Genomic DNA, 17,299 nt, shown 5'->3' on the forward strand with positions numbered 1-17,299 from the left:
TTAACCATTTTAATAATTTACGAAAAAAAACTATTTAAAACATATATGTGGGTCTATCATAAAGCGAATAATCGAATAGCATCGTATTCTATTGTTGTTCTTGACATTAAAATGTCTAAACACGATCTTGGATAGGTGAGAAGACATAAAGGAAATTGAGAACGTAGCTACACATGGCAGTACAATGGCTATAGTTTGTAAATCTATAGGCAAAAGGATTGAAACGTTTCGAAGTAGTTCTTTGCTAACAGCTATAACCTTATGAAAAATATTCTACAACAGATCGCAAAAGATCGGTAAAAACAAGTAGTTATCTTTTTTTGTTTTATGTATAATTGTACGTATTACTGATTGAGGCATGCATGTCATTAATAAAAAACGCGGAAAAACATTCTTCCTGTTAACCTAACCTTTAACTTTAATCTTGATACTTTTCATTCGGAACAAACTTTTTAAAACGTATAATATATGTTTGATTCCCCTCCCAACTACTAAACTTATTTTTGTATTTTTATTTGACATTTTGCTCGGAAATAAATTTCAAGAGTTCTGTTTCATCGGAATGTGGACCAAGTCGGAATCCCTCGATGATTGAGCTTCAACAACTTCACCAGATGGCGCCTCGATCACACGTCAGCAGTCAGGAGGGGCGAAGGAAGACAATGGCGTCAATGTGCTCCCGCGCGCGTATGTGTGTACGACAGGGTGAATGTCACTTTGTAGCCACTTGCTTCCTTATCACTCGACAAAGAACGCTCATTATCCTTGCTGATTTTATTATTGGCTACGTCTCGTGCTGAGTTAACGACCTAACGGTATAGTGCGGTGTGACTGACTTCTACACTTTCTGACTTGAAATGGGTCTAAGACCCGCCGACCGCCTTTTTGAGGTTAGTTCACACATCTGAGCCGCTTCTTTGCGCTGTAGTATTGTTTCATGAAATCGTCTGCTCTGAACCACCACTCGGTTTATCTGCCGATGGTTGTCGTTATCGAGATTCTCCGTGTCAAATGTTTCGTTAAAATTTATTCACATGTTTAAGCTGAAAACGAATTGGGTGTCGCCGTGATCCAGCCATTCTACATTTATTTCGTTTTACTTTGATTACCGTCGCCGTTTTGTTAATTATTTCACTTCGTTACTTTAGAGTGTATCCGTGCTATCGTTCTTTATCTATTTAGTCATTGTAATGTCACTTGTAATGTCTGGAAAGTTATGGGAAATAAATAACCATTCGCTTTTACGTTTACTCTCGATTTTGAAGTCATTGTTGCGTCACATTTTCTGTTTAAACATTTTATGTTTTCAGCATAACCTTTGAGTTCTCTAATCTTGTTACCAGTTTAACATCCTTTCGACATTACCTTGTTAAGTTTGATGAGCTTTACGCGTGTAATAATGGTCAATTTATTCTACCATTTTAAAGGGAAAATTGTATTCGAACTCCTTTTATTACTTTCGTTACGTTCGATAATTTTAGCTCATTCACATTGAAAAATTAGTATTCTATTTATCTTATTGCCCGACCAATTTAATTCGTTGTTTCTCGGGTCACGTCGAGTTGATTTACATTTTATGCGTCTTACTCAACTACTGATTTCATTTAATCTCTTACGAATGTCGCGACGTCGAATCAACCGTCTCATTTTCTTTCCGTTGCTCTTTTAACTCCGATTCATAAATTAATTCCGTATTCGTTGAAAAGTTTATTCAATAACGCGCCAAATATTTACGTATAGATCTACTATAAAACCTGCTCAAATTTATTCGTTTCCGTCGTGTGCATTAAAAATTAAACTCCTAGTCTTTTCTTTGTACGATTAAATTTGAATAACTGAATAACTCTTCCAGGATAGAGACAGTGTATCAAACTCGAGAGTCATAAATATGCAAACTAGTTAAAAGTCGCGATGTATCGTGCCATCGGCGTAGCCTTACGAAAAGTATTCAAACGGTTCAATTGGTAAATTAAACGTGAAAATTGTAAACAACGAAAAGAACTTCATCAATTTCGGCAGTAATTTTACAATTTTAACCGAACGGATTAAAACAACGAATGTCGTAAAACGATGGAAATAACGATCGGGGGGAAGTTAATGTTCTTTTTTTTTAGTTCCCTTCGTCGCCTTCACCTTTCAGCCATCATTTTCATTGTCCGTAGCTTCTCGTAATAAATCCTTTAACTCTCGCTCGTTTCGTACGGTTATTATTTTCTGCAATTTCGATCGAAATACGTTTCATCGTATTAACGGACGGTCGATGTCCAATCACCGGTGACATTAATCTTGCTCAATGAAATCTCGAATATATTCGAAGCCATTGGCGGGGGTACCGAGACATCGGGTTGCCATTTTAAGCCCAACGGAACGGTCTCCCCGATAATTGAAACCTTGACCCAACGATTCAAACTATTCAACGCTCTTGAAACGCGAGCCAACCGGTACAAAAGTTTTTCCTCCATTTCCTCAGATTCGCGCCGCCGCCATGACATAGTGAATACCGGGGACATTGGAATCGTTTGGCCGTCTTTTGGAAATAGTTCGATATCGAGGTCACCGTGCACGATGAGGAAGGGTGTGGGTCAGGACGACGCCAAAGACATTCGGGAGAAGATGAAAAAGGTGGACATGAAGTCGTCCTCGCCGGCAACCCTTTTGGCCAGGAACGCGGTGTTGTTGCCGAGCGGTGTGGCTCGTGTGAAACAATTCGAGCAAGCGAAGGCGATCAGCCAAGCGGGATCCTCTTCCGGTTCGGCTACCGGTGAGTCAACAAGTACGATTTTCTGGTACGCCTTTGATGTTGTTAGTTTACAACTATTTGCACGCATTGGCACGGCAGTTGCGTGTTCTCTGGTCGTCCGCCAGAAACGGGACACCTGATCCCCTCAGCGCGTTTAATTGTTTGCTTCGTCTCTGTTAATCGCGAGGCTTGATGCAGGATTGTTCAAGCACGAAGGTTCATTTTCACGCGTTCTCGTACACAGTATTTCGTTCTCCATCGACGACAGGACGTGCACACGTACAATGTATCCAAACTGTTAGCAAAGAGGCACTTCCTCTTTGTTGTTGTTACCACCGAGTGTTGGTAGGTGAATAGGTTAGGACTTTCCAGGAACTAGACTAACCGAGTTTTCTCAAGCCGAGTCGTCCCGATGTTGGACAATGGACTTGGACTCCTAACTGGATTTTCTCCAGCATCATGCCCGGTTCGCATTATTGGGTCAGGATAGGGCAGGGCAGGGCCGCTTGGCGAGTACATTTTGTCCCCTGTCCTGTCCCGATAGTGAGAATCGGTCTTATTCCGGGTACAAGAAGGTACACTTCTGGAAGAGGAACAACCGATTACGGGATTAGATTCGACGTTTCGTTTCTTTCAAACGTGAAACATTCCCGATTTGCAGTATTGGGTCAGGATAGGGTAGGGCAGGGCCAACCGGTGTGACCATTCTGTCCCCTGTCCTGTCCTGATAGTGAGAATCGGTGCTGGACCAATGAGGAGGGCAATTCGGATCGTCCTTGTTCCAAACATTAATCCTGGTGCATCTATTGGGTTGTTCGGAAAGTCTTTTTTTTTTTTTGGTGAAACATGATTTTTCTAGAGTGTGTAAACATTTTATTAAATTATATATTCTCCATTTTGGGAAACGAACAACCCAATATTACACATAGCCTGACGAATAGAACGAATGAACTCGAAAATGAAACTTACAATTCCTTTCGAGCAAATAGTGCAATTGCACCTTGCATCGGTGCACTTATGGGGAAAGGAACCTCTCTATCTCTTCTCCAGATACTATTAGGTTATTCGGAAAGTCATCTCGTTTTTTTGGTGAGAATGCAATACGATTTTTTCAGAGCGTATAAACATTTTATTAAATTATACATTCTCCATTTTAGAAAACGGAATCACTTTCCAAACAACCCAATACATCCAAGAAATGTAATATAATAGCGTTACGCAGCCGAGTACTATAAAAAGTACTAGAAAAATAAGGTTTCGTGAGGATTTTCTGCAAGTCTGCGAACAAAGTTCACAACCGATTCGGCATCTCGAGTTGTTCTCTTTAAGATACCAAGGTCAAGTGTACCAGAGATCTCCGAATCGAGAGGAGGAAAAAAAATGTGAGAAAGAGTAGAGTGGCGAGAGAAGTTCGCCACGACGGCGATACCGTAACCTGTTCTCGACTGTTGTTTTCGCGAGCACGAGGAAAAGAATCCTGAAAATACAAACGGCTGGAAACGAAACGATTTGAAAAGTCATCGATGCCGATAAAATGTTTATTCGTACGTTCGAATAATTCCACCGCGAAAGTCGTTCCACCGATGGTTAGCCCGCGACTGCTCGATACTCGTCTATTTATAATTCCGCGGACTCGGTATTATGTTTAGCCAAATATCGATTACGCTGGAACGTACGTCTCTCAGCGGTTCAGTTTCGAGTGTGTCCGCGTGTCCGACTGACGTGTTCACGATAAATGCCAAATATGGTCAACCGAGGTACTCTTCAACGTCACGCTACTGTTACGAACGACACGTAACAAAAACAACGGTTGCGCAACCGTTGGCCGATAAGAAGTCGTCTCGTTCCTGAAACATATTGCACCTCGTGAATTAATTTCCATTGGTAGAGAGTACTTGGTCCGTAACTCGAGTCTTCGTTCAATTCACTTTCCTTTATTCCCTCCAGTTAATAATGTTTATACCTATCATTTTATCGCGCTTGACGCGTTCAACGTCACAGTGGTTCTTGGGGACTGGGTGTTTCGAAGTTACAACGATTCTTCGAAGCACTTACAAGATACGAACTCCAGTACTTGTAAATTTTTAAATTACTATTGATAGTACAGAATGACAAGTACATCTAGAAATTATCGAATGCTTCAACTTTTTACACCACGGTTCGTACAAATATCGGGGACATTTTTATATGTAGAAAATTGGTGCGTTTAACGCGTCAATATTCTCTCAGTTTGTAAACAGATCCTTCCGATGTTAATAAATCGTTCAAAGTATAGTTTCCTGTGAATTTTCTACGTTTTGCCTTTTTAAGAACCTTGCTTGTCTTTTGTCTTTTTTTTCTACTCTCGTTTCTATTCCATTTGAACACGAATCGGTTCCAAATACGAGAAAGGAGGGTATCGAGAGAATGGTTTCTCGCGAAACGCGAGATCGTTGTTTCCGTAATATTATATATTTCGGCGACCGAGTTAACTGGGACGTTCCACGAACGTCACCCGAACGAACCGATCCACGGATCGTCGAATATCGACGGGAGCCAACCGACGAGCACACCCAGCAATTTTATTGAACACCCATCGAGTCGTTGTACGTAATTTTATATCCGGTTCCCAGAGCGTCGACTTTTCTAACCGAGGATCAGTTCGTTCGGTGGAAATGCTCGGGGACTCACCCGATCGTAGAATCGAATTTTGCTCGGTTACCGGACGCAAACTGATCATTTCCGCGAGCGAATCTACTTCTGAGATCTTGGCTCGCATACTGCGCGAAGATGGAAACGTTCGCGGTGTTATTGGTTCTGTCGCTGGCCCGAGAACGAAATCACGAATTCTGTGATTTATAGTGATTGAACCGAGAGATCGTTTCAGCGGTGCGGGGTGGCTTTATGAATACTGCACAGTTGCATTCCCTTACCCGTTGAACGACGAAACAAATATGCAAAGCGATACTCGTGTTTATCGATATAATTACACGTGGCAAGTGTTCGCTCTTGTACACCTCGAACACGGGAAATTGAACCGCGTGTATTAAATTTCGATCGGAATCGAACCGCTTCGAATTTCCCCACCGAAGCGAAAAGAGTTTTGCTCGAAAAGAAACGTAACGCGTAATAGTCGCTCGGGAATACAGAGTGTTGTATACACGTTGTACTATTGTATAATAAACAATCAGTTGTTTCTCCTCCGTGACTTTCTCCTCTGGAATCGTTTCGAAGATACAGTCCGACTCATCAGCGTGGGTCACGGTGTGAGCGTATGCGCGCGCATCGTACGAATGTAACGCGTGGAGGGGATAGCGTTGCGTGGAGGGGATAGCGTTGCGTGAGGCCCTCGCGCGTGCACACTGGCGAATCTGCACTAACGAGACTCGGAGTGGGGGGAGCGTCAGCCTCTCGGAGACAGAGACGCGCGATCCCATTGGTCGAGATTTTGATGCCCTTTTGCGAGAGAACGGTTCGTTTGCGACGCGTGGCTCTTCCGGAACTTTTGATCCTCTCGGCGAGAACCGTTCGTAGAAACGGTGAAAAAAATGAGAAAAATTTCAAGACCGTTACATCTCGCGCCTGATAGATACAGCGTTTCCGTGGCTCAAGTTCGAGCGCGTGTAGAACACTCTCGCTGTCGGTACCTCGGAGCGAAAGGGTTAATAATCCAGGGTTAACAGTCAGTATCGTAGCGAATTACCATAGCGACGTCGATCTTCGAGCTCCGAGTGGCACGCGCTCAGCGAGATCCTGCGTGTTAGGCACGCCGTAGCTACTATATTGATCTACCTGTCCGAGGGCTATATCGGTCCGCGTGTTTCGGTGCAGTACCTTCCAGTCCGCCAACGCGAGATCAACGTTTCGTACGGCAGCATCTCGCGCGATCACGTTTCGTCCTCGTTCGAAACACTTCGAACATAGAACCGTGTCCACGATTCCCTGGAGACGATATACCACTGTTAGACGTTCGTGTCGCATCCCGGCGGACAGTATGAAACGTCCGAGATGTTTCTCGCGGAATAACACCAGCATTGGTACCAACGTGACGAACTTGTCGTAATAACGGTCACGCCGTTTCGTTGCGTTTTTTTTTCTTCTCTTTGGTGTTTTCCCAAAGCCACGGTGCACGTTGGCTCGGGGTTGACGTCGATTGATCGCCGCTCGTATTTGTTGCTCGGATCGGGCCCTTTCCTTCGCTTGGAGTGCATATATGTCGATTTTCGACGTCACCGCGGTCTCGTGCAGGTAGGACTCGCGTTCCCGCCGTTTTCCAGTCGGTTTCATGGCTCGGTCGCATCGCTCCGGTGACGGCCGATTGAAATTCGGGTGCACCTTTCGCCTCGTTTCGACGAACGAACGTGTCCATCGACATTTCGCTACCGCATTTTGTATTTAACCACCGCGCTTCGGCGGTGCTTCGTTTTCACGCTGTTCTTGTATTTTTTCTACTATTTTTCCAGCGTTTTTAAAACCTCGAGACCGTTTAATACCCCGCGGTAGTATTTTTACGCGGTGAATTCTTCTCGGTCGAGGGTACAGAACTTTTTTCAGCATCGTTCAACGATATTCGCGACAAAAAGAGTTCATTTTTGTCCCGTTGTTGTCGGGTTTGCTCGACGTATGTAAATTTTATTCGTAATTCGTGCATAATTGATTAATAAACATTTCAGCCCCGATACTTAATTCACGGGTGGTTAATTTTAACGCGTTTAAACGACACACACGCGTAGCGGTTTTTAGTCCGGTCACGTTTCCGCGTTCTACGGTTATCGATCCTTTGTATTTCGATTATCGATGTTGGTGACAAACACACCATGTTAGAGCGAGTACGATCGTATATGGTAACCTTTGAAAACACTTACAATTTTCAGACCACCGTGATTGTTGTTTACTCGTTGGGGAATATGTACAGGGTGTTGAGATACTGCGCATCGAGGACGAATAAAAATATTTCTATGAAATAAACGTTGGTCCAAAAATGACTGGTCTCCATGATCGATAATGTAATTTAGTATTCGTGCGGAGGGTGTTCGAAACGAGAATTCGGAACCGGAAATAGAGGAAGAAACATTCGAGTTGTACCTCGTCGATGAAAAAAACACGTTTCGGTATGTTGTTTTTTTTTTCGTACGATCGCACGCGAACGTGTTATCGCGCTTGTGTGCGATGATCGATAACTCGTTTCTCGATTAATTTCGGACAGATACGTTGTCACGAGACGCACACCGGTTTACCGACGAGCTTATCGCAAATCCAAGGAATATGACTTCTGGACCCACGTTTATTTAATCTTCCGCGTTCGGTGGCCAATTTCCTGTTTTCGCGACAGTTCATTTCGATCGACGTATCGCGGTTTATCTGCCACCTTGGCCACCGAATCTTTATCGAAACAAGAACGAACAAATATTGTCATTAACAACGAACGAAATCGTATCAACGAATATATCACTCGGTATCAAGTGCGAACGATTTAAACATTCTTATTTGTTTCGATAAGCCGAACGTTGACTCAAGATTCTTCAACGCTCTCAACAAACGCTAATCGGTGTTCGCTCGTTCGAAACGATCAAACGGGCCTTTGCACTCCAAGATTCTTTCGAAATTCATTTTTTTTTTTTTTTGAGATAATTTTTCCAACGAGGTTCCCATGTCGCTTAAAAAAAAAAAAAAAAAAATTCCATTCGAGTCACGGCCGACCTTGTCCCCGGTTCGGTTCACCGGTTCAAAATGATTAAAAAAGCTTTCACGCCCCAACAATGTCACCGCGTTTCAAAATCCATTATTTTCTAAAGCGATTATTTTCCATCGTCGCGCGAATATCAATGCTTTTGTAAATTGACAAAAAAAAAAAAAAAAAAAAAAAGAAGAACTTTTCTTCGAGTTACGACGCAACCTTGTCCTCGGTTCGGTTCGTTGGTTCGGAACGCTTGAAAAAAGTTCTCACGCTCGAGGAATGTCTCCGCGTTTTAAAGTCCATTTTTTTAAGGGATTGTTTTCGCATCGACGCTTTTGTATCTTTCTCGAAAAAAAAAAAAATAAAAATAAAATAAAAAAAATCGCGTTCGAGCCACGAGGCAACCTTGTCCCCTTTGCCTCGAGATCTAGATTGCGTCTGTCCTCCTCGAGTTTGAAATTTTATGGAGCAGCACGGTTACAGCCTCTTTTATCTTCCGAGAGTCTCTTTCGAAGCGTGACAAAAAAATCCAAGCTGAGACGCGCTCGTCTCGTTTGTTGCGCGAAGATCTAGGTTAGGATTGCGCGCGGCGTTCACGCAGGATGCTCACGCGGCTGATTGTACGCAGGAGGATGATTAAAAGACCCTGGACACCGACGTTTCGATGAGAAAATGCCACGATGCTGCGGCGCGTCTCTGGTTTCCGTCATGGACGGCGACGGATCTCCGCAGAGTCTCGGTTTGCAGATCCAGGACGGTCAGTAATTAACGATAATTGCTTGATAGTTTTACCGCGGACGTTTATACGCCGGCCACGTTTCCACGGGAGTTGAATTTCAAACGGACAAACTTAATTGTCCCTCTTGCGCAACTTTCCAGGGAAACGTTGTACGAATTATGGCCGAAGTGCAGGAGAGGCTTAATCGAGTTCACCGCACAAAATCGTCGTTTATTATTCTGTTTAATATTCGTTTCGTGGCAAGTTCGCGCTCACGAGTCGATAATGGAATATCAACGGAATGTTTCGACAACAATGTTCAGGATTCTAGCAGAGACGCGAAAAAACTGATCGATCCTGTCGATACAAGCGATTACAAACGTTTAACCGTTCCTATGTACCACCCTTGCGGAGAACGCCCATAGGCGTTCAGAGAATACAGCCAAAGGCCAGCGCACCCAACGTTCCGCACGGGGTGTACCGTTTGCTTCCTCTGAAATTTTTCAGGGCTAAGATGTGTTCAGTTTTAAGAATTTCGAGGCGGTAAATAATTTTAGGGACAATCTATCCGTTTCGAATGCTTGCGAGCGTTTTACGACCATCGCCGTGCGGAGAACGCACATAGGCGTTCGACGAACACGTCCGAAGATCCGAGCACCCAATGTCCCGCACGGGACAGAACGTTTAAATTAATTCGTCCTCGAACGTTCGCCAATTTACCAGCCAAGACGTATACTGATCTTAATAAACGTTTGTTCATAATTGTTCGCAGGCAATCCTCGAAATAAAACCGCATTAGCGCCCGGCCACAGTTTGATGGACTGGATCCGACTGAGCAATTCGGGCGTCGATTTAACCGGCGTCGGTGGCGTCCCGCGTGTTGTCAGTGTGTCCGAGTTGGCCAATCACAACAAAGAGAACGACGCTTGGATCGCGATCCGAGGTACGATCCCGCTCGATTACATCGAAACTTGAATTTCGTCGATCCTTGCTTCGTCTAGTCGAGATTCGTCAGGGTTGACGTTTATCGGTAATTTGACGGCAATTGGGCGCGTAATTCGTTTAACGAGTTATTCAATTCTCAAGTGTTCGTTCACGTTCGATCGTCGACAAAACAATTTAGTTAGACGACAAAATCGAATTTCTATCGACGAGATTACACATCGATCGCGCGGCCCTGTGAGCCGAGACGATGCACCGAGGAAACCGTTTAATTGGAATTTCATTGAAATTCAATCAAAAGAATTAATATCGATGGCTCGTGATAACTCCAATGGAGGTAGACTCGCTCGATTTTTTTTTTCTTTTTCTTCTTCCCGTGCGAGAACACAGATCTGGTTGAAAAATGTCGCGATCCACGGAATTGGACGTGTAAGTAACCGGTTCGACGTGTTGAAAATTAAGTAAAATCGGCAGATCCGATTATACTTGATCCTCACGGTTCAGGTTCGATTCGGTGTGTGCACTTTCCGAGCGATTCTCGCAACGGTTGCTCGCCACGGTCTTTTGTCGTCTTGGTCTCGGCGTTGAAAATTTTATGCTGATCGATAGAGCAGCCGGTGTCTTCCTATTTCAGATAGAAAATGAGCACAGGTCGCGCGAGGCAAAAGACAATACCGGCCGGCGGCGCAAATGTCCGCTTTTAGCCTAATTAAAATTTACTCCCCGCGGTGCATCGCGTGGAAACGAATATTGCATTATTTATGCAACGCTCGTCAAAAAAGAAGAGAAAGAAAGAAAGAAAAAAGCTGCCAGCCACGGCTATTTTAATTTCACCGTACGGAAATACCGAGCTGCGTATTTTCAATCATTTTTCCATTTGTGCTCGTAAAAATTTACACGTTCGTTGCAACGCAATTTTTACAACCAGCCGTGTTCTCGCTCGATGACACAGCGATCGTTACGGGAGAAACTGTGACCCGATTTGAGAAAATTGGCGTCGTTTTTGTTTCGATAACGCAACGACGATCGATCGATGTAAAATTCTGCGATAACGAGCGACCGAACGAGTCTGTGCGAAGTTTGATCAAATATTCGGAATACGATCCAAGTAATTGGGTACTAACCGTTATCGGTTTTACGATAACAAATTTTTATAAATCGTGCTCTCACCGTTTCCCGATCGATTCGAAAAACTCGTATTTCGAATATTTATTTTCGTTAATTGTTTCAGTTGATTAGTATTATTATTATTATTTTCGTATTTACTTCCGTTTGCCGATCACAGGAATTGTTTTCAACGCGTTACTCGTCTTTCGAATATTTATTTTCGTTAATTGTTTCAGTTTATTATTATTATTATTCTCGTGTTTATTTCCGAAATTTTTTATTATTGACGATCACAGGAATTGTTTTCAACTTGACACGTTTCGTATATTTCGAATATTTATTTTCGTTAATTGTTTCAGTTAATTATTATTATTATTATTTTCGTGTTTGTTTCCGAAATTTTTTATTATTGACGATCACAGGAATTGTTTTCAACGTGACGCGTTACTCGTATTTCGAATATTTATTTTCGTTAATTGTTTCAGTTAATTATTATTATTATTCTTGTGTTTATTTCCGAAATTTTTTATTATTGACGATCACAGGAATTGTTTTCAACTTGACACGTTTCGAATATTTCGAATATTTATTTTCGTTAATTGTTTCAGTTAATTATTATTATTATTATTTTCGTATTTATTTCCGAAATTTTTCATTATTGACGATCACAGGAATTGTTTTCAACGTGACGCGTTACATGGACTTTCATCCTGGTGGGACCAGCGAGCTGATGAGAGGGGTCGGCAAGGATGCCACGAAACTGTTCGAAAACGTGAGTCCAAGTGGTTCGAGACACCACTCGATCAACGAAAGGGGCTCTTACAGACGAGACGCTCGACGTTTGAAACGCGAGCCGTAGGTCTGGGCCAAATCAATTGACCGCGCAAGGTCACCGAGTACCCCCACTCCACCCGTTCCGTTGCCTCGTCACTTTCTCCTCTCAAGATCTCTCGTCCCTTTCATCCATAGATGTCAACTTGTTCTTAATTAATTATTTGTAACTATCCTGCCGTTACGTTGTGAATAACATTTTCTAATCTCGACTTTTGTACTCAATTTCACTTTTTCTCCTTCCCTATTATATTATTTATTTACGATATTGTACTATTAGATTGTTCGGAAAGTTATTTCGTTTTCCAGAATGGAGAATGTATAATTTAATAAAATGTTTATACACTCTAAAAAAATCATTTTTAGAAGTTTCATTTTCACCAAAAAAAAAAAAGAAAACGATGTGACTTTCCGAACAACCCAATATATTTTTCCTCTTTTAACGTATACGCGTCATTTTGAACGTCTCGTCTGAAAGAGTCCGAACTGTATCACTGATCGACGATTATTTTTACGTACCCATAGATCGTTCGTTGCAGGTGCACGCTTGGGTGAATTATCAGAGCATCCTTCAGAAATGTGTGGTGGGAAAGTTGAGCCGTGAATCCGCCTCGTCGCCGACGGAAACCGCTCCCTCCGGCACGACCGATTGTTCGTCCGCGACGTTGGATCTGATCAAAAGTTGCACGAGTAAGTTGTCTTGTTGCAGCAGCGACTTACCACCTTTTATGGATTCTATGCACGAGTTGCATCCATCGATGGAATCGTTCAGTCGACTGGGTATTAACACGTCGAACGCCACCGAAGTTACAGCGATTCTTTAAAGCGCTTACGACACGCGAACTCTTGTAAACTTTTAAACGGCTGGTTAATAATATCATAGAACAACAAGCACGTCGACAAATTGACGAATATTTTTTTTCTTTACATTGCAGTTTGAAGAAATATCGTGGACATTCTTAAGTATGGAAAACTGGCGTGGCAGTCAACGTGTTTAGGAATGTAAGATTTAACACGGTTTAACCCTTTGCGCTCGAGAGGCGATTGAGAGTCACTGGAATTTCACCAATTCTTCCAACGTTCCACGAAAAACTTTCTTGTGGAAACTTTCTCGCGGCTGGAGATAAAAAATGTGCCTCGTAAAATATGCGAAATATCTCGATAAGATAAGGTCCAAGTTTATTCTACGATTTGTTCTTATTTTCGATCCGAAAGATTTCTACGAGGCTTTTAGTTTCTCGTGTAGGAATGTGCTTCGAGCGCAAAGGGTTGAATAGTAACACGAGGATCCGTGTCGAGTATTCCCCAGAGTCTGAGAGCCTACGAGCGACGAGACGCTTAGTGTACGATCTCCTGACTTTCGTGAGGTTGAATCTTTGCGATGAGGGTGGTATAACCCAATATTGTAGAGTAGAGTCAAAGCTTGTCACGTGAGTTGCGGTTGGAACGCGTCAACTTAGGTAATAGGGTCCCGTGAGATTCGAGATAAGCTAGGTGTATTTATGATCGCGTTCAATGTGATTCCTAGGACAACTTCTTGATCGGAATATCACTTGTATTTTGAAACACTGTCAAAGATCGCTTTATGGTGTCATTTACGTTGATTTTTAGCGCGCAGTACCAGTCAGGAGAACCTGTCCGAGAGTAGTCCATCGAACGTGAAGATGGACTGGAGGCAAACGACCAATTCCATCAACCTCTTCTACCAAACGGTGCGCGATTATCCAGGCGTGTCTTATCAAGTGAGGAGGATAAGCGACACGAAGTTGATCTTCAAGCTGTTCTTCGAGAAGGACGTGATAACGCACGAACTCGAACTGGCGGCGGGGGTTGATTGGCCACCAACATGCAAGAGGAACTTGGACACCATGGAGGTAGTTGTCGCGATAACCCACCAAATATCTTCAAACTATGCCCTATGGATATGATCGATACACGCGCTAAAAACTAAAATTAATTAAATACTTTGAAAACTAAAATAAAGTAACTTTCACAGGTCGACTTCACGTTCACGAAGAAGGCGAAAGGGATATGGAAGACTCAGGGAAGTCACACGATATGGAGGGAGCCAAACACCAACAGTCGGACCTACACAGAGTACGAGGTACTCGCTAACACACCGCTCTCTGATTTAGTTCATTTGTTAGTCCTGCGAGCGAAAGATTCGTTGGAATTGGTACCCGTCGGCAGACACGTAGAGGCCAAGATGAACGTGCTGGGTGAGCAGCTGTTTTAGAAGAGACGAGCAATTGCGGGGGTAGCCCTATAGTCATGGAAGTAGCCTTATACCGGTGGGGGGAAATTCTACAATCATGGGAGTAGCTTTATGTTGGTAGGGATAGCCCCAAAGTGGTGGAAGGAACTCTATAGTCGCGAGAGTAGCCTTATACCGATGGGTGTAGTTCTGTAATGATAGAGGTAGCTTCTCGGAGGTCTCGAGTGGCACACCGATTCCGTATCAACGATCCAAAACACGTTTCAACCCAGTGTTTCTTTTCAGGAATGGAAATTTCGCGACCGTACACACCTGTTCCACCGTGCCTTCATCCCGATGACATGGCGCCCAGTTACAAGTCCGACTGCATGTGTCTAATGATCAAGAAGTACCCGAGTGGCGCGCTGAGTCCGTCCATAACAGCCCTACAGACCTCTCAGACCCTCGTGTTGAGCAATGCTTTAGGTGCCTTTGTAGTAGAATCCTTCGATCGTTACTCTGTCATTCACATGCTGGCAGGCGGCACGGGGCTGACCGCGATGCTTGGAATCATCCAGCGCGCTTTGGCCAGGCGCACTGTGTTAGTATTTCTTTCTTGGTTTTTTTTTTCGTTCTCGACCCCTCTACGTGGTCCAATTTGCTCGCCTTGCATTTTAAGCAATCTAAATCGACTCGTAGATCTTTGGCACGCGTTAGGCGTGTCTCAAGACTGCGGTAAATCTTTGGCACTCCGTAACATACTCGACGCAAGTAGTTTCTACCGTTGATACGGAAATAAACACGGTTCAGAGTGTAATTGTGAATTTTCAATTTTTTAAAACTGCTCCAGGAAGAGTATAAACCTCCTTAACTTCAACAAAGACGAGGACAATATGTTCTACGTGGCTCAGCTGGAGAAAGCTAGCGCGGAAAAGAAGTGAGTGACCATTATTGTTCAGCTGGAATTTTGGATATTTTATTCCGAAACGTTGACACTTTCCAGGTTGAAAGTTACACATATCCTTTCGCAAGCTAGCAGCACATGGACGGGCAAATGTGGTACCGTGTCCGACGACTTGCTGAAAGAACTGCTGGCAGAACACAACCCTGAAGCGTGTGTCTTTACCTGTGGTCCTCGAGGATTCATGCAGTCCGCGAAAAAGTAATGCCGATGGCATCGGCTCGTTGGTATTAAATTATCCCAGTTTACTTTCCGTTTCGTTAATGGAATGTTCTTTCAGATCTCTTCAGAACCTCGGTTGGAAACCCTACCAGATGTACGATTTCGACGATTAGTCGTCTTCAGCGAAAGTATGCACCCCTCCTTTTGATACCAAACTCAAGAACAGAGACGAGAACGTTGAAAGTGCGATTCCTGGCGGAGCAGTTCCCAGGAATCAATTACGCGTTGTACTTCTGAGCTTTTAAAAGAGCATTTTGGATACTTTTACTCCTATTTCCGCCCACAATGTCAGTGTCATGCGTGTGCGTTGCTCGAAAATGATTCGCCGGTGAATAAAGTGGCAAGTGGAGTCAGATGGTTGAGACGAAAAGGTATAAAAATTTCCAACGAGTATTAGATCCCTTGGTTACTATTTTAATTTGGAACCGTATCTGTGACAAATTAGATAATCCCAAGTGTAATCCGACAAGGTTTCTATTATTGCAATCGAACGTATTCGTCACTGGGTATACTTTCAATTTCGTAAAATTACAGATTGTAATTCCATGCACCATTGCCTCGGTATGCACCTCGCTTTGCATCTTTTTCAACGATTTTTACCCAACATATCTGACTTTCACCGTCTCCAACCGCAGTAAACAAAACAAAATATATATATTTCTACACGACGACTCGTCTCGAAAGCTACTTACTGTTGGGAAATATACACACTTTGTACCATGTCTACAAATTTTCGAACAAAACAAAAAATAGGAGTAAGGGTCTTAGATGAAAGTTTTAGGTTCTAATAAGGTATACAATTCGTGTCGAGAATTATTTTTTACAGAAATCGTAATTTTAACTCTACATCCATACGTATAATATACACATCCTGGAGAGCTGTATTTTTAACAATTTATTCGAGAGGATCCGTAAACACCGTGCATGGAGATATATTTTCGGACATAGGCCAATTTGAAACGATCATGGTGCTATATTTCTTTTTTCTTTTCTTTTCTTTTTATTAAAGACCGGAGATACTTCGTTTACGCACAAGAGATAAATTTTAATTGTAATTAAATTAAAAATCTGCGTACTTTTAATTTAAAAAGTAGGCCAGAATGGAAACCGATTAGAATTTTACGTACGAGACTTCTGTTTTCAAGATCTTGGTTGTTCTTTTTGCGAAAAAGAGAACGCGTATTAGAAAAGGGCCTCTAGACTTGAAAAACTACTAGAAACGCGAACAACGCGGCCTAACGAGGTTCTACAAATATCAAACAGAAAGGATGGTCTGAACTTTTGAGTATGGTTCTTCAAACCCTTAATATCGTAAGGAACTAACGAGATTCGTAGATAGAAAATAACCGAGAACCTTTTGAAGTGTTTTTACCGATCGAGTCATTTTGAGACCGTCGAAACACTTCAACTTGAACGTTTAGTTTATAACCGGCCGTCTTTGAAAGCAGAGAGTACTTCACGCGGAAGTAATTCGAGTCTTTATTCAAACATATTCAAGTATGGACCACTTTCTGCATTTACGTACATGTTAATACGCGTACATGTGTATGTATATGGGTGTATATAGTTGTTATCAGAAATAAATGAATATTTGATGGCTCCACGTCTCGTGCTGTCGACATAGCGAACAAGTCTCCCCTTTTTCTTAACAAAACCATTTACTCAAAAACGATCAATTTTTAAGAAACTATAAGAAAAACAAAATTTCTCAATTTGCTCCAAATATTAAGTCCATCGTCGGTCGACGATGTCAATTTTCAAACATCGATTCGTGTCAATTTATCATGGCTCAAAAATTTAAAAAATCTCTCTTACAAAAATAAACAAACATACATATAATCCTGCATAAACTACACTCTTCTGGAGTACAAAATTAATGAAAACTCTACCCACAAAGAATATCCTACAATCTTCGATCAGATCAGCCC

At 42.6% G+C, this 17,299-nt stretch overlaps 1 protein-coding gene across 5 annotated transcripts; it reads left to right on the forward strand.

Annotated features, from left to right (window-relative positions):
• The first annotated feature begins 468 nt into the window (after nt 1-468).
• On the forward strand, nt 469-16,970 carry LOC143143446 (cytochrome b5 reductase 4). 5 transcript variants are annotated; one of them, XM_076304672.1, is made up of 12 exons: nt 6,558-6,967; nt 7,594-7,830; nt 9,025-9,153; nt 9,887-10,057; nt 11,835-11,935; nt 12,534-12,684; nt 13,606-13,868; nt 13,991-14,213; nt 14,495-14,789; nt 15,039-15,125; nt 15,192-15,350; nt 15,430-16,970. In XM_076304672.1, exons 3-12 carry the CDS (start codon nt 9,069-9,071, stop codon nt 15,482-15,484), a joined length of 1,590 nt encoding a protein of 529 aa, XP_076160787.1. In that variant the 5' UTR covers nt 6,558-6,967; nt 7,594-7,830; nt 9,025-9,068; the 3' UTR covers nt 15,485-16,970. The 5 variants fall into 5 exon arrangements, with proteins under 5 accessions (XP_076160783.1, XP_076160786.1, XP_076160787.1 ...); XM_076304668.1 differs by lacking the exons at nt 6,558-6,967; nt 7,594-7,830; nt 9,025-9,153 and adding exons at nt 469-890; nt 2,471-2,761; XM_076304671.1 differs by lacking the exons at nt 6,558-6,967; nt 7,594-7,830 and adding an exon at nt 2,640-2,761.
• The last annotated feature ends 329 nt before the right edge of the window (nt 16,971-17,299 follow it).

The sequence above is a fragment of the Ptiloglossa arizonensis genome, chromosome 2 (assembly GCF_051014685.1).
Source record: "Ptiloglossa arizonensis isolate GNS036 chromosome 2, iyPtiAriz1_principal, whole genome shotgun sequence".
NCBI classification, from domain to species: domain Eukaryota; kingdom Metazoa; phylum Arthropoda; class Insecta; order Hymenoptera; family Colletidae; genus Ptiloglossa; species Ptiloglossa arizonensis.

Bases quoted from the DNA above. Each gene is read 5' to 3' on its own strand.
- LOC143143446 (XM_076304668.1), top strand. From the start codon at position 2,566: ATGAGGAAGGGTGTGGGTCAGGACGACGCCAAAGACATTCGGGAGAAG. The intron at 2,762-9,886 runs GTGAGTCAACAA...AATTGTTCGCAG, and splicing joins CTCTTCCGGTTCGGCTACCG to GCAATCCTCGAAATAAAACC. The intron at 15,351-15,429 runs GTAATGCCGATG...ATGTTCTTTCAG, and splicing joins TTCATGCAGTCCGCGAAAAA to ATCTCTTCAGAACCTCGGTT.